General features: G+C 41.5%; 1 protein-coding gene across 3 annotated transcripts; it reads right to left on the reverse strand.

Annotated features, from left to right (window-relative positions):
- Window positions 1–2569: 2569 nt before the first annotated feature.
- Window positions 2570–26759, reverse strand: macroh2a1 (macroH2A.1 histone). Of its 3 annotated transcripts, none has more exons than XM_080013702.1 (9): window positions 26700–26759; window positions 24935–25141; window positions 23714–23820; window positions 22847–23038; window positions 22575–22682; window positions 15061–15151; window positions 13173–13262; window positions 7727–7901; window positions 2570–3759 (listed from the first exon to the last, which is right to left on the reverse strand). In XM_080013702.1, exons 2-9 carry the CDS (start codon window positions 25104–25106, stop codon window positions 3594–3596), a joined length of 1101 nt encoding a protein of 366 aa, XP_079869828.1. In that variant the 5' UTR covers window positions 25107–25141; window positions 26700–26759; the 3' UTR covers window positions 2570–3593. The 3 variants fall into 3 exon arrangements, with proteins under 3 accessions (XP_079869828.1, XP_079869826.1, XP_079869827.1); XM_080013700.1 differs by lacking the exon at window positions 15061–15151 and adding an exon at window positions 16703–16802; XM_080013701.1 differs by lacking the exon at window positions 15061–15151 and adding an exon at window positions 16703–16802 and having other exon boundaries at window positions 24935–25137; window positions 26700–26756.
- Window positions 26760–27920: the final 1161 nt, after the last annotated feature.

Genomic DNA, 27920 nt, shown 5'->3' on the forward strand with positions numbered 1-27920 from the left:
CCAAATTGTTTCCAAGAATAATTTCACCCCTGCAGTGATGTGGCGTGGGTTTGACCCTGTTTCTTTTTTGTTTGTCTCTGTTCAGGCTGCAAAAAAATAAAATAATAAATAACAAATTTAAGTCACAAGTGAGGGTAAAAGTGAGGGTTTATATTTTGCTGGTGTAAATCCAGCCCTTGTGTTTTGGGAATTTGTGGAGGCTCTAGTGTGACTTTGTATTTGACCACATCAGAATATGCGGCCGACCGAATGTGTGACCAGAAACTACTGTTTAAAGTGCACGGAGAGGCCTTCAGTTTTAACCGCACTCCCAAATACCCTCCACGGCTTGGTCCACCTCTCGGCTGGGAAAGATGTTTTTGTCCGCTCCATGTTACCAAGTAGTTCTAAGGTATGAAGCCGCCCGATTCACAAACGGTTTCCCACAGTGAGAGCCGTACCACCCCTCCCCTGCTCCAGCAAAAGAGCGGTGTCATTTCATTCATTGGATCTGGGGTTCCAAAATGAGGGGTCCGCGAAGGCATTTCAAAAGGTCTGCAACAATTTCAAAAATGTATTTGTATTGTTTCTTGTTCTTTTTGTTTTACATTTTTTGTAATGATATTTTTTTGACAAATTCTGTTTTGTGTTGTAAGCTTTACCCTTTTTGCCACAAAGGTTTAGTACAGATGTCATATGTGTACAGGGTAATCTTGTACTCCATAAAACAATAAAAATATAGGTATATATGTATATATATTTTTTCCTTTGTTTTTATTTTTGTGCATTTTTTTGGTGTGGGGATGTTTTTTATATTTAGTTTATGTATTATTTTTGGGGGAAAGGGGGGAGGGGAGGTCCTTAGCCAGAGCCCATAGACAAACTGGCAATAGAGCTCTTCCCTAAAAGGTTTAAGGTCTGTGCATTAGATTACCGCACGTATGTGTTTTATTTGATGCAAATATGACTAGATGCGGTGAGTTATATTTGTATTTGTATTCTATTTATTTGTCATTCAGGTTTTATTTTTATTATTTCTTTTTAACCTGGGATCAGTGGTGTGTTGTTGCCGTTTGGACTTGTGATCCAGTTTTGACCTCACAGCCATAAAGCAGTGAACATTCTTCGAAGGAGCACGGTGAAAGGCAGGGCAGAGCCCTGATAAGCAGATATTTACCCCCACCACACACACACACACACACACACACACACACACACACACACACACACACACACACACACACACACACACACACACACACACACACACACACACACACACACACACCTCTCTCCCCCTTGATCTTCCACTATGTTTGCTTTACTTTATTTCGTGTTTTTTTCTCTGCCCCCCCCCCCTCCCTACTTTGGCCTTTTTCGTGCAAAGAATAAAATTTCATCTGCGTGGGCTCTGGGAACGAGGGCCCTCGGATTGGCCCTTGCCCGTACAGATGCTTTGAATTTACAGAGCTTTTGTGCCTGCGAGGAGAATTGAGGAGGGAAGGAGAGGATAGATAGAGGGAAAGAAGAGGGGGAACCTGTCTGTATTTCCTGGGGATTAGGCCTCAGATGGGCGCCCTCAGAGGAGGTCCCGGGTCCCTGCCTCCCTGGCTGACTGGGAAAGTGACCCCCATCTGACTCCGAGGGTCCAGCAGCACCCGACGACTAGGGCCCCAGGACGGGCCCCGGGCCGGAGTTTTGAGCTCACCGCCACCTGCCTGTTCCATGGAGCCTTAGTATGAACTGCCTGCATCTGTATAGAATATATATATATATAGATATATATATATATATACACTGTATATATAAACACACACACACACACACACACACACACACACCCACATAGGTTGTACACCTACAGGGTCTTCTTTCTCCCTCTCTCTCACACACACACACACACAAACACACACACACACACACACACACACACACGTTCCAGTGTATAAAATGCAGTATATATAGACCAAATCATGCGGGTTATGATTTGAAACCTTGGGTCATTCCTGGAGGGTAAAACGTATCGTTCTACTAATGTAAAAAAATTACCTGGTGAACCGTTTGCAATGTAGAATTTAATAAAGAGTAAAAAAAAAAATTGTGCTGCTTTGACATTTAAGTTAAAATATCACTTTTCGTCAAAATCGGAACCTATCGGGTTATATTGACACCAACCATCTAGCACGTCCTCGTCTGCAGTCATTTGATGGAAGGGGTGTTCCAATTTAGCACATTTAACGCTTTGTTTAACGTTCTCATGTGAATAGACTGCACACACACACACACACACACACACACACACACACACACAGATTATATACTGATACAACACTATTTAAAAATATATTCAAAACATCCACTTCGACACAACTTTCCTTTAGAGAATATTGCAGTTTGCTTTTACTCTTACTTTGTTAGACACGCACGCACACACACACACACACACACACACACACACACACACACACACACACACACACACACACACACACACACACACACACACACACACACACACACACACACACACACACACACACACAAAATATTAAATAAACAATTTCATATTTTGAAAGGCATTTTATTACAGGACTGTGTACAGGCCTTGAATATAATAGGTACTTGTAGCAATTATTAGAAAGCAATTTATATTTATCATAAGAAAATGAGTGAAAACTCCCAATGCGGCCTGGACAGAAAACGGCTCTGAGGAAATTCACTTGCTATTACAGATCGCCACCTGGTGGCGGGATTGCGCGTAACCAAACCTGCCTCTTTCGATCCCAAATTATGACCCGTCGCATTGTTTTATGGCTTGACGAAAGGAAGAATATACAATAACCATTTCCCAATTTCAAATTGCCTCAAAACACCCTCAATAATCAGTTTTACAACTGAAATGGAAAACAAAATTAGTTTCACTGGTCAGTACTTTAACATTTCACAATTACTCCCAAATACAACAACATTGATATAGGGACACACAATGCAGAGCGTTAGTGTTGTGCAGAAACCCTTCTCCATGTGTAAACATAGGAACCCACAAGATTTAGCCCCAAAGCAAAAACACACTCCATGATGAAACAGAATGAACTACCTGACTGATCTCTCTTCCCATGATACAATACTATCAACATGAGACGTTCAAAAAAAAAATGCAAAATACACCAAAAGATCCCCCACAAAAATAAAACATTTCTCAACCTGTGTGTGTGTGTGTGTGTGTGTGTGTGTGTGTGTTTTTTTTTGTTTCTTTTTCTTTTCAGTTCAAAACAAAGGTGACAGCTGTGTTGCGTTAACCCGTATTAGTTTTGGCTTCCTTCAAAATATTTTTTTTTTGTCTTGTTTTTTTTTTTTTTGTTTTTTTTTTTTAAGTGAATCTGTTGTTGTGAAGAAAACACAAACCAACAGTGCAAGAATCAGGGGAGAAAAAAAAAAATAGAAAAAAAATTACGAACATAATGCAAAAGTCAGTTCCCGGCCACAATAAAAGATTTTTTTTTTCTCTTCTTCTTAAATAAACGACTCTTAAACATATATATTTTTTCCTTTGAGGGTGTGGTGTATCAGAAGGGTGTAAAACGTAGGTTTTTTTTTTTAAGTTTTGTTTTTTTTTAGCTGGTCTCCAGTTTGGCCATCTCTTGCACGTAGATGCCGATGCTCTCGCTGTCGAACAGCACAAAGTAGACGGTCTTGATGGAGGAAGACATAGTAGCCACGAAGTAGCTGGAGATGGCCTTCAGGATGAGCTGGGCTGCGGTCTGCTTCGGGAAGCCGTTCCTAAAAAATCAAGTACTTTGTTATTGTACTTAAGTTACATTTCACTCAAGTATTTCTACTTACTCTAATACTTATTTATTCCGTATTTTTTTATTTTTTTTGTTTCTGGCTATTTCTGTTCTGTATTTTGGGCAATTACTGTATATTTCTCATTTCTCATTTGTAGTTCCACGTGGGTGGAACGAGCTGCCAAAAACGACCAGAGCAGGGACCTCCCTCTCTGTCTTAAGAAGCACTTGAAGACCCAGCTCTTCAGTGAGCACCTCCTCTCCTAACCTACAATTACTTAGCACTACTTAGCAGTATTTATTGTTACACTAATGTCTCTGTCGCAATGTAGCTTGAATGTTATTCTCCCTTGTAAGTCGCTTTGGATAAAAGCGTCTGCTAAATGACTACATGTAAAATGTAAATGTAATGTAAATGTATATAAGGCTTTTTTTTTTCTTACAGAATAAACTGATTCTGATTTAAACAAAAAACATGAAATATAAATCTATATCATTCACACGAACACATCTCTTAACACGGTTGTTGTTTTTTTTCCAGACGTGTGCCAAAATTAAAGGTGCAGTGTGCAGGATTTAGTGGACTCTAGTGGTGGGGTTGAAGATTGCAACCAACTGAATACCCCTCCCCTCACCCTCCCCTTCCAAGCGTGTAAGAGAAGCTACGGTGGCCAAGAAACTCGCGAAAAAGGCCCTCTCTATAGAGCTAGTGTTTGGTTTGTCCGTTCTGAGCTACTGTAGGAACATGGTGGTGCAACATGGCGGCCTCCGTGGAGGGGATCCGCTCCCTATGTAGATATAAATGGCTCACAAGGGAACGCCAACACAACGATTCTCATTTTTAGGGGAATATACAGTAATTAAAACATTCTTCTAAATATTATATTCCATTTCGGCCAAGTCTGTTAGGCCACATGCCGCTAAATTCTACACACTGCACCTTTAAGCCAAAGCAAAAAAACAAACAAACAAACAAACAAAAACAATCAGGGACTGTATCTATCAAAGGGCACTGGAGTACTTTTAAATGTAATACTAGAAGTACATTTAGTACTTCTATACTTTCACTTACAGTAAGTAGGAATGCCAATGTGGTAAAAGCTACAAAACACTTTACGGACATTAAAACGTTCAAGGAAAAAAAGAACAGAAAACCCTGGGAGAACAAGCGTGTAGGAAAATAAATAAAATAAAAATAAAAGTAAAAAGAGAGAACATTTTAACTTTAAGGGTAAATATAATATAGTCTCCTTTGGCACACACTTAGCAAAATAGGATTAAGAAGAAGAGGGGAAAAAAAAACAACAACACAAAACCCAAGGAAAACAACAAGAAAAACAATGAGATCTCAGTAAACACGCACTGAAAAGTACAATGCCGTTCACAGATATTTTGTTTATGGGACTACTGGTATGCGACTCCATTAAAATCCTAAGCCAGTGCCGTCTTTATGGGAATAAAAGCGCTCAGTCTGGGTCCTGACAGGGGTTGATTAGTAGCTCATTAAAACACACAGAACAGCACGGACGCAGGGAAACACAGAAAACGTACACATAGTTTCCTCTGCTACAACTCCTGCAGCAGAGAAATAAAACCACGTCCACTTGTTACGTGGTGCGGTAAATATCGAATAATCCAAGTAAACAACCTCATTAAGCGAAAAGCAGTAATTACGCGAGACGCTTTTAGGACACGAACTATTTATTTTTCTGGTCTTTTTCATTTTGAATGTTTTTCCATTTCCATCCTATCTCAAGCCCCTTTCACACATAGTTCCCGGTAAATCAGAGGTAACCTTTACCGGCACCGCCAGTGAGTTTCACTATTCACACATGCAGCTACATTCTGGAACATTTCCGTCTCGCGCCTTTTCACACATGCCATGATAACGCCGGAATAGATGGGGCAAGGGACAGTCTGTTCCAGTGTAGATGTGATCGTTTGGACAATCTGTGTCGGCAATGGACGTACAATCTGAATCGTTTTTCTTTTTGGGTTTTTTTTTTCCTGGCTCTCCGGGGCAGCGCTGCCTATTTGTACCTCCCCCGTCTCCCTCCGCTGATGGATGCAATCACCCCAACTCAACGTTAATAAATCAGTGTGATCATTTTCAGCCTGTCCTACACTCTCGGCCTCCAGAGAAGGAACGTTCCCCGCCCGTTCGACCGCTCCCTGTCAGCTTGCCCCCTCCAGCTCCCCGTTGCGATGCAGTCGGCGGGCAGGCAAGGCCCTTGTTCCCGATGTCCCGGCACCGCACCCCTAACTGAAAAAGACACATCTAAGGTCTGAATGGCATTTTAAAGAAGAAAGGAATGAAATGTCTCCGTAGAGACTGGACGTGATTTAGTTTCTCAACTTTGCAGCCGAGCGCCATGGTTTGGACGCGCCATCTTTCTGAATGTTTTTTTTTTCTTTTTCTTCCCAAAAATAATAATGTTTTTTTAATATTTGTACAAAATAAATATTTGGAAAAACCCACTACTACCTACTTCTTTGTGCTTTGCTAATACCGTATTTGGATTTGGCTCCACGCCTACTTTATGTGCTTGTTCCCTCAATGTTACTGCTTCCATTCACAACACCGCTATAACACAGCCGTACCAGCATTTTCCCAGAAATGTTCCTAGCTCTTGAGGTGGGAAATTGCTGCTCCCATTCGCGTTTGACCCCATGCAGGAACGGTTCCGGAACATTTCAGTGATAGTGATTGCATTTGTGAAAGGGGCTTTAGTATATCTTGTTTATCATTAGGTTTAGTGTATATTGGCAGATGTTTTGTTTTTATCTGGTATAGTTCACTGGTCATTGTATATGTTCTATATATTTTTTTATTTTATTGTATTGCCTTATTATGTTTTGATGTGATGTCTGTCGATGTGAGCTGCTGGGACATTGTAATTTCCCCTCGGGGATGAATTAAGTACCCATCTATCTATTTGTCTGTCCATCTGTCTATGTGTCTGTCCATCTCAGAGTTTCGGTTAGAACAAATTTTTGCCAGAAGATGGGGTCTTGGAAGATTTCAGTGTCCCGGAGAAGTGGAAGAGATTCCGGTCAAATATTATCTGTGTTTATTGAGCTTAAAAACAATTGATAAGCAGGCTATATGGAGGCATGTAGATTAATACTTTTTTTTTAAATTGAATATTCAAAATAAAATAAGTCATGTCAGTTTACGCCATTTTAAAAATAAATGAATATTATGCATATTACCACTTGAAATCAAATAATTTCCGTTTGCGAACAATAAGTACAGCTGCATTAATTAACATATCACTAAAATAAAATTAGGATAAACTTAAAAACGAAATAAATATCCAAATAAAAAATAAAGTATGTGGTCTTGCCCTCGTCGACATATTTGACAACACAATGGATATTTACTGTCTGCTTTGGGTCGGAACTTAAATATCCCAAAGAAACGCCAAACTATGGACGTTTGTGTCCCTGTTGTCAATGTACATCATTTTTCTGCTTCTCCTCCGAGTTTTGGACGCTGCGCTCCGTGTCCGCTCCGCCTGTACTGTGTTTACAAGCGCAACCTGCGGGCGGGGCTTATTACTAAATCGACAACGTGATTGGTTAGAGGTGAAAGGTCAGCTTTAGATCGTCCAAACTAATTGGCTTTCCGTCGGAACTTGCCAAACACAGAAGTGAACAGATGTACGGATTTCTTTTTATCTAAATGATAGTCGGAAACGGAAAGTCTGATCTATCTATCTAGTCTGAAAAAACAGGATTTATTCCCTTATTCCACTGATATTGTGAAACGAAGTTAAGCACTTATGTTTGCCGAACCTACAATGTAAGAGCACAACAAGTATAAGTCGAGTTTTCACATTCCACATCTCTCAGAGTAAGTTACTGAATTCGATTTAAGTGCTCAGAGACAGGGGTTCAATTGGGAACAGTCTATTAAACATCATGAGGCGGCGCTTAATCATGAGGCGGAGTCATACCTCCCACTGCCGATGGAGGGGAAGGCCACGGATTTGAGCTTCTTCTCGTCGGCCAGTGCCAGGCAGTTCTTTACCGTCTTTTCCAGCAGCTCCTCACACTTGTCCGAGCCCCACCCGGGACTGTTGCAGTGGATCACGTACTTGGCGGGAAGGCCGAAGCCGGCGGTCAGGACAGCTGATGGTGGGGGGTCACAACATAAAACGTCCCATTACCTACACAATCCATATAGTACACATACAGATATTTTTATATGCATCGGTACGCAAACCCTCCTACCAGCTACATGTGCACAGGTGTATTGCACCTCCTCATGAAGCAAGCAAACCTATAATCAAATATCAATAATTACGTTATTATCATCTACATATGTAATAAATAGAGATGACAAATATTGTAGATTAGATATTATTGTAATTGATCCACATCTTAAAACTTTGTTTATTTTTTTAGTTTGTTTCCCAAACCCAGACCTGCCAACATTGGGAAAATATTTTGAGTACCACAACAATGTATCAGGGAGTCTCCATTGCGTTTGAATTACTGCAGCTAAATGACTCCATCCGTTAATCAGACCATTGCCCTCTCGTAATGAGGCTAATCACATCACGTATGCGAGCTACTACGGCTAAATATATATACACACATTTATCTGATAAGGACATACCCCTTGAAATGCATCATCTTGTAAAGTTACCGAACATGTTTACCAATTAAGAGATGCGCCGAATGCAACTTTCTTGGTTGCTTTGATTTCAGATTTATTTTTATTTTTTTTAAGTCTGACCTACCCATACGGAATTTGATTCAAATGTATGCTCATAATAAAACAGGGGTCGGGAACCTTTTTGGCTGGGAGAGCCATAAAAGCCAAATATTTCTAAATGTATTTCCTTGTGAGCCATATAATATTTAATAAAATTGAATGCAACTTAATGCGTGCATTTTTAAGTAAGGCATACATTATTTACGTATAGCATCTCTGAGTACTTAAAAAAGCGCTATATATTATACATTTCTCTTTATTCTTCTTAATAATATTGTTGTTATGCTGTAGCTAACCAATAATAAATGAAATACTTTTTACCATTAATGCGACTTCTGGTGCTGCATGGTTTTGCTGATGGCCTTGTAGTCTGCTTCATACGTAGTGAGGTTAAGCTTCATGCTGCGTTGAGGCTTCCATCAGTTCAACGTGAGCGTAGGTTGCTCTAAATGTTTCTCAGATGCCAGAAAGGCTGCTGCCATGCGTATGTGGAGCCAAACATGGTCAATACGGCAATACTCACACGCTGCATTGTGTGGTATGTGACGGGAAGCTCATGCCAAGTTTTAAGAATCAGCGGGTCTTTAGGTTCAAGTTCAAGAGATTATTTGTCACATACATATTGAAGTTTTTTCCATTTCTGTCCACTTGTGTTCAGCTGATTGGTCCGACTCGAGGCAGGGAGTTTTCTTAATGTTTGTCTGTCTTACAGAGGGGATCGGCGCACGGGCTCGTAAGCAGCCCAGCAGTGGAACGCTGTTCCTCCTACGCCCAAGAGGATCATTATTATAATAATCCTCAGTGATATATAGAATTGTGGCCTGCATGCACATATTGAAATGAACAATAAAACTCTCGCCATGTGGGCGCACCACGGCCAGAAAGACTCCGTCTCCCTCCCTAAACCCTCATCTGTGGGCAGAGACTCCCACAAGTGGCACCTGAGTAGAGACCCAGGAGGGGCAGGGCGCCGAGTAAAAGGCCCCCCGGAGTCTTTCTGTCGTCCGCAGCCGGTGCTTGACTACGCCCCTTTGTCCGCCACATTCATATTTTGAATTTTATTTTCAAAATTGTAATTTCTCTTACCTGTTTAGCTTTAAAATGACACAGAATAATTATTTATTACTTGTTGATTGTGATGAAAAATCTTAGCGCAAAATTGTCTGCGAGCCATATACCGTCATCGAAAGAGCCATAGGTTCCCGACCCCTGTAATAAAACGTTGATTATTACATATCTTTGACATTGTCGTCCGATCATTTTGAGTTTATATTAGTGATCAGAGAAATCAAATTTTCGTATCATTTGATTTCATTGGGTTTATCTGCTGTACGCCAATGACAAAAACATCACACGATCTGATCACGCTCACGTGATAGGACAGCTGCACAGACGGACTACTGCTTCAATTTTCAGTTACAACAATAGTGACATTGCTGATTTTGACATTGTGTGTTTATTATTGTTCATATTTCACTATGGAAGAATAAAAGTCCCTAAGTTCCAATAAATTCTAACATGGAACAGTCACTAAGTTCCAATAAAATGGGACCGTCACCAAGTTTCAGTACAATGCAACCTTTAACTCCCACTGAGTTTTACAGTAGTAGGACCCAACATATAACTTCAATGGGAATGTCGAGTTCAAACTTTAAATGAAATTCTCTTTCACTTTTAAGCGCAAATATAAATTCATATTATACTTATATGGTACTTGCTATTTCAAAATAAATTTTAATCATTGCAAAATAAATAAATAAATAAAAATGACCGACTCGTCTCACTCTCGTTCACTGGAGTCTCAAAGAGTCGAACCTTGTACCTTGAACCGTGCAAACTTCACCAGCCCAGAATCAGATATACAGTCGCTGACACTGATCAACCGGTGAAAACCGACCAATTCTGGTTGCCGGCCGATCGATCAGTGAATCTCACTTTTTATAGGTTAACATTCCGGTCACATTTGTGCTTATTTATTACTCCCCCACTTCCCATTTTACCTCACCATGCACTGTTACGCAAAGTGAATAATAAAGTACCGCTGCGCTACACATTAGTGGATGTTGAGTGAGTGAGAGGAGGGGTTACAGCACCACGCACGCACGCACGCACGCACGCACGCACACGTATTATTTCGCAATTTATACATGAAAAAAAGCAAAAAAAAAAGCTATTATTTTATTAAGTATTATAGTCTGTTATACCAGGGCACTGGATATGACGAGTTCCTTTACTTTTAAAACTTTACATACATTTAAGAGAAAATACTTTTGACTTAAGTAGCAATTTGTCTTTTACTTTTCAAGTAAATGTGTAAAGAATGATTCAACCCTTCAGCTACATGAGGAAAGCCTACTTGGACATTAATCACTGTGGGACCACTCTTTTCTATAGGAAGATACAAGATAATCTCCCAAAGGGGGACGCTCATTCAAAGACAGAGTTAAATAGTAATGAAAGTTAAAAAATAGAGAATTATTCAGCAACTTCTCCGGACCAGACGGGGTTAGCTAGACTTCTCCTCCTGAGGAAATAAAAGTGTGCCGCTTCAGGGACGGATCCAGAGTCGAAGAAACCCCAGAACCCTGAAGCGGTTCTGCCGGCTTGGCCCCATTGCCTGCAAACTTCACCCGGAGCCCCTCGCAGAGGCCGGGATTAAGATTCTGAGCTAAGCTGGCTGGATACCAGACCGAGCAACAGGGAGGGAGGGAGGGAAGAAAGGGTGTGTGTGTGTGCGTGTGCGTGTGTGTGTGTGTGTGTGTGTGTGTGTGTACATCAGTGTTTTTCCAACCACTGCACCTTGAGAGCTTGCCCGATGTGACATGTACATTTTTAAAATTCAACTTAAAAAAAAAATCACATCAAAAATGGAAATCAGCTTGTGTTGCAAGATCAAAATTGCAAGGCTGCACTTCCAGCCAGATGAACAGCTTCAGCACAACAAGTGTCACTCTGAAACAGAGGACTACTCATATTCATTGTTGTGTTTGTCTCTTTTTCAGAGATTCGGTTCTTGACGAGTCACTCAGTAAAAAGGGTTGTTCGATTTTCCAACACTTTGTTCGCTTGGTTCAGTCGGTGCAACGCACAGAGAGTGAGGGAGGAATTCCTGTGAACGATGAACGAGAGTCAGAGGAGTCGGTTCGGCTACGAGTTGTGAATGGAATTCTCACGAGAATCATTTCATTCTGAAATGATTAACATCATGTTTTGAATCTACATAACCCCGACTAATCTTGTTTTTAAACTTTTTCGAGATGACTATAAACCACCTATACCTGTATGCGTGTGTGTGTGTGTGTGTGTGTGTGTGTGTGTGTGTGTGTGTGTGTGTGTGTGTGTGTGTGTGTGTGTGTGTGTGTGTGTGTGTGTGTGTGTGTGTGTGTGTGGGGTCAGTGGTAGAGAAATTAGAATATAAGTTAAGAGAGAAAGATGAGAAAATACTGAGGAACACGAAGAGAAAGGGTGGAAGGAAACCAAGGAGAGAAAAGTATGTGTGTGTGTGTGTGTGTGTGTGTGTGTGTGTGTGTGTGTGTGTGTGTGTGTGTGTGTGTGTGTCTGTGTGTGTGTGTGTGTATGAACTTTGCGGGTACAGTGACATCACCGTCATGAGAGCCGATGCGGTCACGAGTATCAATAAGCATAGTATTTTCTTACGGCTCCCTCTCTCTTTCCATAACGCAGAGAATTTATTTTCAAATTCTTTAATGACTTATTTACTCGGTGGAAAGAGTTACAGCTTCATCCTGATGATTTTGTGCTAAAATTGCCATAAATAAAGGTTTAGTACATTCAGTCAGTTAATAATAATTCACCCATGATAATTCATTATCATAATTCATTATCATGGGTGGGTGTATGTAGACACACACACACACACACACACACACACACACACACACACACACACACACACACACACACACACACACACACACACACACACACACACACACACACACACACACACACACACACACACACACACACACTGTAGTGAATGTGAGTGATTCAGGTGTTTAAGATGTGGTGAAGTCTGTTATGGAGAATGTATCTCACACTTCATAATACTGCAGGTTGGATTAATATGAAAGTATGGATCTTCGACAAAACAGGAACATTTCAGAACCAGTTCTTACTATGTACTGTATGAGTATGAGTAAAGGCTGGATTCTGCTTCTTCTTCTCCATCTGCACGTATAAGCCAATGTGCGTGGGTGTCGTTTGGAGACGTTTGCGTGGCTGTTTGCTTTAATACTTGCACAATATTTGTGTATAAGGTTACGTGTCAACGAGGGGGCAGTGTCACATTTAGTGAACCACAATGTACAGAAAACATAGAAATAATCTGTTTGGTTTTTGTTCCAAACTGTATTTGAAAACTTTAGAACACAAAAATATGGATGTGCAAAAAAGAAAAAAAAAATAGAAATAATAATAATCTGCTTCCGAACCTCACTTGCAAGTCCCGCTGCTACATTTCCTTTTCCGTTTTGAACCTGACAGTAAGTCGAACAATTAAACCAGTTAACTCCATTGGCGTGCAGGACCACGCGAGATTTGCGAGGTGTGCCTGTCGACTCCTCTGGGACCTACGCTTATCCATAACCCCCTTCACTGCGTACAGCGCCTACAGTACGCAGAAGCATAAACCAGGCCTAAGTCCTGCTGCATGCACTTACCTCCAGCGACCTCCAGGGGGCCATTCTTCTTCTTCAACTCCTGCAGAGCATCAGTTAACTCCTTCCCTCCCTTCTTTTCCAGAGCATTACCTGCAGGAATGAGGGGGGAGAGCGAGAGTGATGACGTCCCTTCATAGAGTCTGGCAGAGGGATGGGCAAAGCCGGGGGATGGACGTGCTTGACACATGGACGAGCAGGCAGGCGGGGAGGCAGACAAAGAAAGGAACACCAAATGGGAAGTTTGCAAAGCAGTCGCTTTTTACATTTCATTAAAGAAGTATTTCCATCAACAAGCCTAAAGCAAATGAATGCAGGGAAAAAAAGAATTCACTAGTACAGGTACTCCTCACTTAACGACCTTCCTGTTTAACGATTGCTCGGACTTACGACCAGCTCGCTGGACAATCTGTATAGTGCGCTGCGGCGTGTGAGCTGCATGCGCGGCGTCCCAGCGTCAAGCACCTCATTGTGCAACACCGACAGTCTGTCAGTATTCATTACACTAGCGTTCGCAATGGCCACGACCCCCTTGCCCTGAAATAACACGGGTCATCACTTATCGACCAATTCACATAACGCCCTGGTCCAAGGAACGGAAATCGGTTGTTAAGTGAGGAGAACCTGTATAGGGCAATAATGAAAATTATTGCGAAGGATTGATTTGAGTGAAATTTATGACTTGTGGGCTGATGGGATACTTTATTTGGGCTTAATTACTCAGTCAGGTAAACCATGTGCAATGGAATTAAATGCACTGTTTTTCGTTATTAGAGAGAGGAAATGGCTGGAGATCGATCACTCCCTGTGTTAAATGTGGAATCAAAGCAGAAAACCATCATCTAAGCTCCCCTGAACCAGAGGCAGATCAGAGCGCTCTGTATGGTAATAAAACAAGCAACAATATAAACAAAACAAACAATCAGGCAGAGACAACAAAACAAAACAAAACAAAATAAATGCAAATCAAGTCCATATCAGACTTTGAAAGGAAATGGTGTAAAATTCCCTCAAAGCGAGTGGTGACCAATTTAGAAAAGCAAAGAGAATAATGAGCTTGATCTTCGTGAGGCAACGCCTCGTTATACGGTAATTAGTGGTTAGATACCAAAACAAACAAGTAAAAAAATGTATAAACTTCAACATAAAATGTGCACATTTACTACCACCAAGAATTTAGGCGAGAACAGTATAAGCTCTCTGTTATTAGTGTCAGAAACGTGGCAAAAGTCTCAACGGGAACACTTGAAAGTTTGGAACGGAGCGAATTGGCCCCAGATCACCCACATTACAGCAAACAATGACAACAACTAATTTGAAGCACGTTTTAAATACAATGTTGATAACTTTATTAAGAGTCATTGAAATGTATTCTATTACGATCCATCTGATTGCTGTCCTAATGTCCATTCCAGTGTGCACTGCGCACTCGACCTTTTGATAGGGCTGTCCCAATCATCAACAATTGAGTTTAGTTGACGATTAACTCTCATACAAATAATTGCGATGAAGAATTGAATTGTCTTTTCTGTTCATTTTATGCCGCTACAATTGTATAAGATTGCTTTACCAACTAAATAAATCGCTCCTTTTGAGCCTATTTGATGCTAAATTGGCTAAAAAATGTCCCTTGAATTTGGCTGGAAACATACAGTATGATTGTGGAATCATTAAAATTGATGTCATCGAAATAATTGTGACAGCTCTAATTTTTCAAGGTAGATATCAACAAATTGCCTCAATGGAACACACAAGATCACGGAGGCAATTGTCTGGTGACTGCAATGTGGACGCCTGAGGCCGAGCGGGAAGCAGCTACAGACAGAGCGAGTGCGGGGTGATGGAGCAGACGCCGGGCTGGTCTGGTCCGAGGTGGCGAGCGTTCCTTTACCTACTTCACCTCCTGCATAGAGCGAGGAGTTGGTCGGGTGAACGACAGCGTCGCTCTCCACGATGGAAAGATCGGCTTGGACAACTTGCAACTACAAGTCAATGACGACAACGACAACAGCGACAACAACAGGCAAACAACGTGATGGTGAAAACAGTGTTTTGGTGTGATGAGGAGAAAAACAAAAAAGGAAAGTAAAAGAAGAGTAAGGGCTCTCCTCGCTGGTCAGGGTGAAACAAGGAGGCTACTGGGAACACGTCTAGTCGCCCAATCCGGACGCAGGATTCCACAGTCTACCAGACTCTGGAATTTGTCATGAAACGTCAAAACGTTCGTTTCTCAAACATTGGAAAGGTTTGACTGGAGTGTCATCCCAGTCTAATATATATATATATATATATATATATATATATACACACACAATTATTATTTTTTATTTTTTCCCCCCACCCACCCATCATGTAACCTTTCCTCCAAACCAGACACTCCATCTGTGCATCAGGAGTTCAATGCAAGTCATGGGGGACAAATCCCCAATCTGTGTTCAGTGCAGGCCCACAGGGTAGTCTGACTAATGGTGAATTTGGCAATAAAACATAACATAAAATATATTTTATGTTTTGTTTTCACAACTCCTCAAATTTGCAAAGTCAGACTGCTGTGTCATCATGTTAGGTTTGAATGAAATGTGTAGGGAGTTTTTGCACTGAACATACATTACGGATTTCCCCCCCCATTACTTACATTGAACTCCTAATGCCAGCAAACTGTGAATTTAGCAATAAAACCAATCTTTTTTTTTTTTTTTTCCTGGAATGTGCTCATTCAGACTGCATTTCAGGCATCATGCCGCTTTGCCTGTAATGTAAAGGGAGCTTTTGCCCTGAATGCAGACTGTGGATATGCAGTATGTTTCCCATTTGTCCCCCATTACTCGCATTGAAGTCCTGATGGAGGGTCGGAGCTTGCAGTTTGGAGAGGCTGAAAGGCTGAAACATACCCACATACGTGCTACATGAGGTGTTAATATAACACAAGAATAAACTTCAAAAAATCCAAACTATTCCTTTAATCCTCACAGGGCACCGCTCACTCTTTTTGTTTTTGTAAGTCGACTGGAGAATTGTACAATCCTGCATTCTGGAACATCCATTAAGTACAACACGCTCTGCAGTGTTACAGTCACATTCCAGGCCACCAGCATCACAGTGAGCAAATAACACACCAACTCTGTCAGTCAGATTGATTTACTGCCAATGGTAAATCACTGCCTTGGTCTCAATATATACAGGTTTCTGCCCCAGCAAGACAACTTCCTGTGTGATACTGCAGACGGACATGACTCTGTAGCCATGGCCACTCGGCATTTAATTATCTTAAATTTGGAATTTCTGCTAATCTGGGCGACCTGGAAAATGCACCATAAAACAGCGACATTACAGACAGGGGGTCAGGGGACTGACGCTGCGGAAGGAAATGATCAAATCCTTGACTTTGTTGTCAAAAACTGGTTGCATACCGTCATGGATGTGATCGATTTTCCCTCCGGAAAAAACCCCCAACAAACAAAAAAAACCCATTCAGACACTAAATGGAAGACAGGAAGAGATGGAGGGAATTTGGGGGGGAGGGGGCGGCTCACCAAGATCATCTTTTAGCTCAAGTTCAGCAGTGGTGGGGTTGATGACCCCCTCTACATCGAAGCCAGCCAAGTTACTGACCTCGCTGTGGATTAGGTTCAGCTGCAGGGGGGGGGGGGGGGGGGGGGGGACATGCCATAGGAAACAGGAAAGGAATGATAGGAAGAAGGAAGGGAGGAAGCAAAGCCATTAAACAAAAAGCTAAACACAGCATGTTAAAAGGATACCTTGACTTTAATGTCTGAAATCCTACTCAACACTCAGTGTAGCGCCATCAATTCACTCTGCAATCAGGTGTGGGATATTAAAGTGGAAATCCATTACATAGGCAGCGTCGGGTGGATCACACTACGAGTCCCAGAAATCCATTCAAAACCGCTATGTCGTTGTTTTTGTTTTTTTCCCCAACATCAGGGATTACCCTCTTCTCCAAGACGGTCACTTTGTTTTGTCCAAACTTCTCCTTCTTCTGATCCACTGATTTGTCCTTTGCGTCAGTCACTTGAGGTGTTAGGGATTATTTTGATCACCGTTTCTCAATGTTTTCATCCACATCGACAGTTTACTGACCAGAACGAGCTGCTACGCTGCCATGTTAAATGCACCATGGCTGCCAATCACTCATCTTTGAAATCTTGCCAGGAAACATGGTGGACCACGCAACTGACAACGGAAACCGGGGATGCACATGAAGACACATGCATGCATCGAATGGCTGATTCTTAAAAAGTTCCGGGTAAAAGTAAGCATCAAATATGTGTCCCACAGCAGCATAAGCCGCCATCTCGCGCATTTCTAAAATCGCCAGGAGCAGCAGAATAAGGAAAATTTGATTTTTCCAGATTCATGTTCCTTTTCTTTTTCTTTGATCTCTCTTTTATTTTCAAAACCGAGTTTGATCTATAAATAGTAGAAATATGTTAAACCGTGGAGTAAAATTTTACCATTAGATGACATGGGGAAACGCAGTTCACTTACTGAGACGCGGAACAGCGCTGAATAACGCCGATCGATAGTTCCCTTTAAAGCGAGGGTCCAGGTGAAGATCATTCATCAATGTTCCATGTGATGTGAAGTCACAATGTGAAACCGTTTTGAGAGAATTCAACCTTTAAACCGTACTACTATTACACACACGGAGCCACTGTTATGAAACGGTGAAGAAGAAAAACCCTTTGCCTCACGCACCACACGTCACTTCCGTAAACAGACGGTAAACGCGCAGCACGGGGGTGTTTCGGTCTCACTTGTCTGCGAAAAACTTCTTCTCCGTATCGTTATGGATTATGCGAAGCGGGAGGCGGAAGCTCTGAATCATATCTCAGACCTTAATCTGACCAGTGCGATAGATCCAAGTCAGTGTTAGCAGTGCGTGCTGGACTTCATATTCCTCGACTATAGTCAGTCAGTTCTCCGACAGCGACGTGCAGAACGACAGCGAAGATGAATCTGATCTTACTCTGGACTTGGAGAACATTTCAAACAGCGGATTTCAAACTTGATGAAATGGAATATTTTCAAGAACCACCGGAGGAGACCGACGATACGTCCGTTGTTGTTACAACAGAGGAAGTTGATGACGTGATGAAGTCCGTTGAGATTGGTGACAGATTTTCAGATTTCAGATTTTCTGAGACTCATAATATTGATAGACTCTACATTTTGTCGTGTTGTCCGTACTTTTAAACTCCAAAATAATTCCACTTTTAGAAAACATGTATATTCTTACTGTTAAAAAAAAGCTTTTTTTAAAAGCAAAATTTGTTGTGTGTTGTTGAGCTGTTAGTGATTGGCCCATTCAGCAGTATGTTAAGTAGCCATGAGGCTTTGTTTGTCTGCCAACCCCATTTGCATTGTGGGAGCTGGCTGAATGAAGCTGGTGTGGGTAAAACTTTGGAAGTGACTTTCTCAGAAACACAGTTTGCCACACCCTTGTCATTAACAAGTCATAAGTTTAAAAATATTTGCTTGAGTTGCACAAGTGACACCTTGTTTGGAAGCTCTGATTCTCCACTTTCAAATGATGCAAAAAAAAAAACTCGAAAGCCACCAAATGACCCTAAAGTACGCAATGGGTCACATATTCTTTTTTTGTTTTTTATTTTTAAGCAATAATCTTTGAACAAAATAATCCCCCCCCCCCCCAACATTTTGAGGGGGAGGTTATGGGATATGCCGTTTACGATCTTTGACTTGAGGATAACTGATGGGTACTATCAGAGTTTGATTCCCAGATTCTAACGTCCTGTCTGCTGGTGTTCGCATGTTTTTCCCGATGGGTGCCCCCCCTATTCCAAAAAGGACATGTAATTAGTAACTGCAGAACCTATTTCCTGTTCAAATGTAGTCTTTGAGTGGCTACGGGTCTTGGTGGGTTCATTTTACACAAAAACAATGCCACCAATCAAGCTGAAGGAAACACAGCGGCCTTTGTGTGTACTGGGGGGTAACCTAAATGATGAAAAAACCCAACCATATAATATTTTAAAAAAAAAGGAAAAAAAAAAAGACAAGGTATCCCTTTTTATGCTTAACATTTTCATGGTCAACACATTGCATTGCATTAGTATTTAAGAGGTGAATGATCCACTAGTCAGACTTTTCCAAATTAAATTAAATGAATCAATCATGGAATCACAGAGCGAATCTCGAATCATTCAGGGTGACCAAGTGTTAGGGATTGATTCAGAAGAAACAATGTGATCGGATTTATTGATCGAGAGGAAAAGGGCTCATTTAATTTAGTTTGTGAAATACCAAAAAAAAAAAAAATTAAAAAAAATTCTGGGTTTATTTATTTGTTTATTTTTTAATGAATGAAAACCTAATTACACTGGGTTCCAATCCATGTCTCCAAATGCATGTTATGTGTGCCTATTAACAGTAAGGTGTTATTTTATCTTAGATAAGTTGACATGAGCAGCTGGTTAAGTGGTAGAAAGAAAGGAAGCAGCAAAATAATCTTGCAGCAGGGAGGAGGAAGAAGTGATGGAGGGCATCCATTCAGACCCACTCACACACTTACCGTGGCAAATATTCTTGTTTTATTTAGTTGTTTTTGTGTGTTTGTTTTTAACGCTTTTCCAATTTGCAATAAAAGTTGACTGGAGCTTCTAGATTAAACTCTGATGAACATCATCAGTTAGGGAGGTTAACAATGAATTGACAATCCATGAATTGCTAAAAATAATCTAATCTATTAAGATTTTGTCTTATCGATAAGAACTGAACACTCTGAGCTCTTGTTGTTATTGTATTAACGGGCGTCATTGGGGGGGCGCAGGGCGTTTCGAGCCCAGCCTGGAAGTAGTAGTACTCACCGGAATGACAGGGGGCAGTGGAAAAAAAAAAAATGCCGAGTGGAGTAGGAAGTAGTAGTAGTAGAAGAAGTAAAAAGTTAAATTATTTACCCGCGCAAAGACCCGTCGTAAATATTCTTGCATGCGCGAACCAGCTCAGCGAGTCTTCCCCCATTTTGAAATTAAATGAGGAGAAACGTTCCTCGCGCCAGGGCACAAAATATGGAGGTCCCCACGCGCCATGGCGCCACCCCCTGGCAGATCTGCCAACCTGCATGCATTTTGTGTACCAACCACACAATTCTTGGTCCAAATATGCAAAACAATAAATCAATAAATACAAAACAATACCGTACATTTATTGTAACCCCTTCCCTCCCTCTCACTCACTCAACATCCACTAAAACGCAGCGCACTAAGGCATTGCTGAGGTAAAATGGGAAGTGGGGAAGTAATAATCACAAATATGTGACTGTAATGTTAACAAATAAAACATCGGAAATAGAGATGCACCGATCGATTGGTTTTCAGCTTGATTGGCCACAACCAGTTACCTGCCGATCAGATATATTTTGGGATTATGTGTCGGTCAAATTTACAGCCCGATCCTGTGCTCATGTACTTGTAAAAATGCTCCGATACTCAAACAGGAGACCAACGTAATGTAACGTAGTTGCCGCTCAAAAAAGAGAGAGAAAGAAAGAAAATTTCGACTGTTTATAGGATAAATATTCTATCGCCTGACAATATTCCAACATTGTGCAGACAGTGTATCTGTCTCTGTCACTGCAGCGGAGCGTCTGCTCTGCTTGATGAAAGGTTTGACTCCGTAAAACGAGTCGTTCCATCTCATTCAGTTGGTTTCACTTAGCCCGGTGAGTTCCAGTGAAGGAGGGTGAGAAGAGTCGGTCATTTATTGTTATTACTTTTTTTTTTCTGCAATTTATTTTGGAATAGCAACTACCATATAAATATAATAGAAATGTATATTTGCGCTTAAAAGTGAAAGAGACTTTCATTTAAAGTTTGAACTCAACATTTCCATTGAAGTTAAATGTTGGGTCCTACTACTGTAAAACTCAGTGGGAGTTAAAGGTTGCATTGTGCTGAAACTTGCTGACGGTCCCATTTTATTGGAACTTAGTGACTTCTCCATGTTAGAATTTATTTTAGATGAACTCAGGAACAGTTCTAATATTGTTCCATAATGATAAATGAACAATAATAAACACGCCATGTCAAAATCAGCAATGTCACGATTGTGGTAACTGAAAATTGAAGCAGTCAGTCTGTGCAGCTGTCCTATCACGTGAGTGTGATCAGATCGTGTGATGTTTTCGTCATTGACGTACAGCAGATGACACCAAATAAAAAAATATATATATTTCTCCGATCATGGATATAAACTCAAAATGATCGGACAACAAGTATAAGTTATTTGATGGTCAATGTTTTATTATGCCAAAATTGTAATCGACAGGTAAGATTAAAAAAATAATAATAAGTCGGAATCGGCCAAGAAAATTGCAGTTGGTGCGTCTCTATTTGGTAAACATGCTGGGAAACTTAACGAGATGATGCATTTCAAGGGGTATACCCTAATTAGAGGAATTAGTATACTGTATATAGTTTTCCGTAGTAGCTTGCATACGATGTGATGAGCCTCGATATGAGACGGCTGGTGTGAATAACTGATGGAGCCATTTAGCTGCAGTAACTTAAACGCCAGGGAGACTCCCTGTTACACTGTTGTGTTATTCAAAATATTTTCCCAACATTGGCAGGTCTGCCCTGGTGACGTCATAAACATTTATTTTATCAATGAAATCAATGATTGTTTGTTAAGGTTTACAACTATCGATTAAGGAAATTCCTTTAAATTTGGTTCCCGATCATTAAAAGTAAAGGATCCCCATTGGAGACCTTCTCTACTGACACTTTTATCAAGCAAAATATTAAAATCAACTATTAAAGGTTTAGACACTACTGAATGACACAGTACTGTTGTACTTGGATGGCGATTCATTGACAGTTTATGACTTTACCAAGAAGTAAAATGAGGAACAAATTTTGTCAGGAGGGATTTTGGCTTTAAATACAGGTTGGATACAAATCACATTCTCAAATTGTGAGAATCAGCTCAGACCAACCACTGATCAGACATTTTAACAAAATAGATCAATCTATCTTGAATCTGAAACTTAATTAAATTTAGCTTACAAAAGATATTAAGGTATAAAATATGTTCATAATTTATTTTAGAAATACTTAAGTATTGTTAACTGGTATTTATTAATAATGAAATATATATATATATATATATATATACATATACATATATATACACACACACACACACACACACACACACACACTTTATTTTTTTGAATGCAAATTACACAGTATATTATGGTTCTGAATAACTACTACCGCCATATTTTCTTCAATATTTGTAATAATGGTTGGTAAATGATGGTTAATAAATAAACACCAGTATTTTTTTTATTTGTTTGTTTTGGTGGGTTTATAGCCTGATTGATTTGCTTAGTTAGTACGGTGCTGAAAGAGGTCCTACCTTCTGGCCCAGGAAGAGGCTCTTGGTGGAGAGCACGGTGAAGCTGTCAGCTGGAGATCCCTCTGTGGTGCTGTCGGCCGACACCGCTTTGCTCACCTCACCCGGTTTCTGAAATTAAAAATAAACTTCCATCAATAAACCTTATAAGGTGCACAATTCATAATAATTAGTCTCCAGCGGCAATCCTGATTACATCGCCCCTCCATTTTTCATTCTGATTTCAGCCCTGTTCCATCTAAAGACTTCTGGGAAGTCTCAGCCTGACGCCATACCTTTGCCTTGCCTCTCGTTTTTTTCCCGCCAAATTTCTTGGTGGCGGGTTTCTTGGTGGCCTTGGGTTTCTTCTCGGGGGCCGGGGCAATGGGGGTCTCCAGCTTTCCCTTGGCGCCCCTCTTCTTGGCCAGCAGCTCGGGGTGGATGTTGGGGAGGACTCCGCCGGCCGCAATGGTCACACCCTTCAACAGCTGCCGTAAAGGGAAGCACACAGGTCCAAACTTCAGTCACACGGATTATTAGTGAACGATGCGACTATTTCAATATCAGGATTCACAAGTGTGTATACTACTATAGTGTTTCCCAACCTTAATTCTGAAAACGAAATAATCTCATGGCACACCACTATCCTTTTATAGACTAAGAACATCAGAAACATGTAGAACTGTGCTTATCCTGATTATTGCCTAACAATAGTTAGTGATGCAAGACTCACAAATGATTCGTTCGTGGAAAACAAATCTTTTAAAAGACTCGGGAGTCAGGAGTCAGTCCGGCAAAAAAAGTGGGCGAGCGAGTTCAACTTCGACTCGCAAACTGATTTACTCTTCGCATTCCACCAAAATATGTACTCAACCTGGTTCATTGTTGGGTTTATTTTAATTGTTTGTTCGGGTTTTTGGATATTGAAATGTTTCCTATCGTATAGTTAATTAAGAATTTTATGTTTATTTTGATGCGACCTACCCATCAATCTATCGAGCCCAAGATAAAAATAGGTAATAGCATCAGATCTTATGCAGTATATTATGTATTCTTACTTATGTAGTTCTAAAATGTCCATAACTTCAATTATGTACGAGTTGATACAGGATAGGTGTGAAGTGAATCTATATCTGATCTATGTTGGTGTCTGCAGTGCCGACCTGGTTGAGCTCCTCGTCGTTGGCGATGGCCAGCAGGATGTGTCTTGGCGTGACGCGACCCTTCTTGTTGTCCCTGGCTGCGTTACCCGCCAGCTCCAGGATCTCAGCTGGAAGAGGTGGACCAACACAAGCCATTGATTTTTGTGTTTATTGTTTACACCAGAGTTCCCAAACTTTTTTTCTGCCACGTCACAATTTCAACAATTAAATAATCCCATGGCATGAAACATGTACCGTAGAATTGGGCTTATTATTATGACCTACTCATAGGAACTGATAGACTCGCCAATATTCATTCATAGCGAACAAATCTTTTAAAAGACTCGGGGGTCTGGAGTCACTCAGGCTAAAGAGTGAATCGTTGACTCAGAAACTGAAAATAATTACTGAGGACTTAATTTGTCCCCGTAGTTAAAAAAGTACAAAGAGTAGTGATGAAAGGTTTGACTCTTTTTTGACATTTGGTTCCTGGTGAGTCACTCAGTAGAAATAGACGTACGACCGTATCTGACAGTTCGTTCGTTGGATTCAGTTGGTTTAATGCATGATGAGTGAGCGAGGACTTCTGATGAACAAGGGATAATTATATCAGTTTGCAAATTTACGATTCACTCCCTCGCCCACTCTTTTGTAGGAGTGGATCACGACCCCTGAGTCATTAAAAAAATAAAATAATTATTGACTACAAAAAAATCATTTGCGAGTCTTGCATCAATATTATTAGGCCGCAATAATAAGCACAGTTCTAAATGTTCCTGATGTTTTTAGTGGTCAACAGGATAGTGGTATGGTGCCATGGGATTATTTCATTGTAAAAAGTTTGCCATGGCAGAAAGAAGGTCGGGGATCACTGTTGTAGAAGCATCTTAGAAGGCTTAGTGGGGGAACATGGATTACAAGTAAACCATTATTTTCCAATCAGCCCAAACTAAGTCTGAGTCCATATTTATCAAGTGTCTAAGAGTAGAAAATTGGTCCTAAATCCACAAAGATTCTCTACGATGTGGTCCTACTTTTAGCATTTCATCAACTCCTTGATGGAAGTGAGTGTATAGGAAGCTTCATTACCAACTTTGAGGTAGGACTTATTTTTTTATTTTTTTATTTATATATATATACATATATATATATATATATATATATATATATATATATATTATTATGATTATTATTTTTATTTTTTTTAGAATAATCCCATCTTTCAAACCCCGTCCTTCTCACCGGTGAGGTACTCCAGCACGGCAGCCATGTAGACGGGGGCTCCCACCCCGATGCGGTACTTGGGTAGGCTCCGCTTGATGTAGCGCAGCATCCGGCCCACAGGGAAGATGACCCCAGCCTTGGTGGACCTGGAGGTCTTGGTCGCCTTCTTCTTTCCTCCTCGGCTCGACATGACGCTGGGAAACCACGGCTGGTGTCGGCCTCTGACTGAGATATGATGAGAAAAGATGAGATGAGACGAGATAAGATAATCGGAAGAATCTGAACCAGAATCAGTTTATTCCGCCAAGTACATTTTCAAATGCAAGTTATTTATTGTGGTGAGGATTGGTGCATTTATCAAAGATTTGCATTAAAACAACTTAAGTCTGAAAAAATGTCATAAAATAATTTCTATATAAAATAAATAAATAAATAAATATATAAAAGCCAAATATTCTGCAACAGCCAAAATTGCTGAACAGCAATAGCCAAATATATAAAATAAACATAGTGTGATTATATGCACAGGACAAATGATTGGTACGATGGGTGTTAATTATTACTATGTACTTAATTACACGACAAGACAAAAAATACAAAAAAATTAAAAATAAAAAGTTTAATACAGTTGAAAGATGGGGGGGGGGGGAGACCAGAGGACCAGGCCAACAGCCGCCTCAATGTGAAAGAGGCACAAACTACTTCTTTTTTGATGTCGTAAAATATGTATCAACACAGCAACCAAAAATAAATAAAATAGATAACGTAATAGATAAATAATAAATTAAACATTGACTGATAAATAAATAAAATCATAGATACAGATCAAATATTAGATCAAATCATAGCTCGTCCTTCTATCATAGAGTGACCCAGGGGGGTTGAGCCCAGGCCTTTTGGTCATGTTGATGCAAAGGATTATGGGTCCGGAGATGTGTTTTCAATCGTTCAAGATATTCTGTTGGTGTTGAGATATATATATATATATTTATTTTTTTTATATACACATATATTAACAGTGAAATTCATTTAATTTCGTTAGGTTGGAAGTCCTTGTCAGTGGTAATCGCTCAGACCGATCCAACGCCGCTTCAGCTCGTGGCTTCTGTATTGATCTCCACTGAGACGTCACACGATCCCCCTTTTCCTCTTCCCCACTGATATGGATGCAAAGATTTCCTGTTGGAATGATGCGTGTTTTTTGGGGTTTTTGTTTTTTTTTGGAAAGCATGTCGTTGAGATTGCAATGGGTGACAAAACACGTTTTTGTTGTTTGCCCCCCCCCCCCCCGCAGCATCCGCAGGTGGAGGTGCGGGGTTAGCGCCACTCTGTGCGCCGTGACAGCTGACAGTTCCGCACGTCAACAACACAAATAATGACAAAACGCTAATAACAACCACAACAACAGCAACAACTACTATTACTACTACTACTACTACTACTACTACTACTACTGCTGCTGCTGCTACTGCTGCTGCTGCTCCCATTCCCAAATGGAAACCGGAATGCGACAGATCCACGGACGTTGCCCTAAAAAAATCTCAGCGGATTTTCCGAACATCTCCCTCCGCGGCGTTTGCGAACCACACCAACCCAGAGCCGCTGCCTCTCCCCCGGGCACCGGGGTCTCCGTCGGAGCGGAGCGGAGCGGGTCAATGACAACGTGCGCAAAATATGCGGGCGATCGTGAGCCAACGCGACACGTTCTTTGGGTGCGCGATGGGAGTAAAAAGGAGCACAATCAAAACAAACACAAAAAAAACCCCCAAAAGGCACGACTCACGGTGAAGGCCAGGGCTGCGTCTCTCTCCGGCGCTGGTGGAAGAAGCCTGAGTGGGCAGAGTCCTCTTCTCCCACAATGCACCGCGAGCCAAACACTGCGCACGGAGCCGCTGTTGCCATGTCCGCTCTGCGCGCAGGCCGCGGGGGGGGGGGGAGGAGAGGCTCCGCTCCGTGCGGCGGATTCGGTTCCCGGAGGGTAGTCACCGGGGGAGGGATTCGTTCGGTTTCTCCGCCTCTGCGTTCGTTTCGCTTAATTTGACGTAGCAATGGAAGGAGAGTGAGTGGTGAATAACCCCCCCCCGCCCTCGCCCCCGCCCCCCCCAAAAAAATACAAATAAAGTTCAAGTCCAACAGATTATTTGTCACATACATAAACATACGGTCCTACATATATGACCGTATTGTGCGGTGATTACTCACAATAAGCAACAAGCTCACTGATGACCTTGCCAAACCGGACCTGGCGCCTAAAACCGAAGTCCAGCAAAAACTGTTTCCAGTGTATTCCACCTCCACAACGCAAAAGCTGCCAGAGAACTACACATCTATCTGGGCGGACTCAAGCTGAAGCACGCCTTCAATCCAACCTACCTGGGAGTGACACTTGACAGGACCCTATCCTTCCAGGAACACCTAAAAGGGACGGCAGCTAAGGTTAAGTCAAGGAACAACCTGCTCTGCCAGCTCGCTGGTGCAAAATGGGGGGGGGGGGGGGGGGGCAGCCTCCACACTGCGCACCTCAGCACTGGCTCTCGCATACTCTGCAGCTTAATATTGCGCCCCTGTCTGGTCCAGGTCACCCCACACACACCATGTGGACACCCAGCTCAACACAACCATGAGAACCATAACCGGGACTATCCGCTCGACACCACTCCCCTGGCTCCCTCTCCTATCAAACATTCCCCCCCCCCACATATCCGGCGAGCAGCCGCCACTCAAAGGATGCTCCAAAAGGTCAAAGATTCTCCCCAACTACCAATCCATGCAGACATCTACAACCCACCCACTGCTCGACTTCCATCCGGACGACCAATTTGGAAGAACATCCCACCAGCTGACTTCGCCATCCAACTGGCTTGGAAAGCAGGATGGGAGTCTAAGGAGGTCCCAAACAAACATCTGGTGGCAGACCCCAATCAACAGGTCCCTGGCACCAACCTCCCAAGGAGACAATGGTCTACGCTCAATCGCTTCAGGACTGGACATGGCCCCTGCTTGG

The sequence above is a fragment of the Zeus faber genome (genome assembly GCF_960531495.2).
Source record: "Zeus faber genome assembly, chromosome: 14".
In the NCBI taxonomy this organism is placed as follows: Eukaryota; Metazoa; Chordata; class Actinopteri; order Zeiformes; family Zeidae; genus Zeus; species Zeus faber.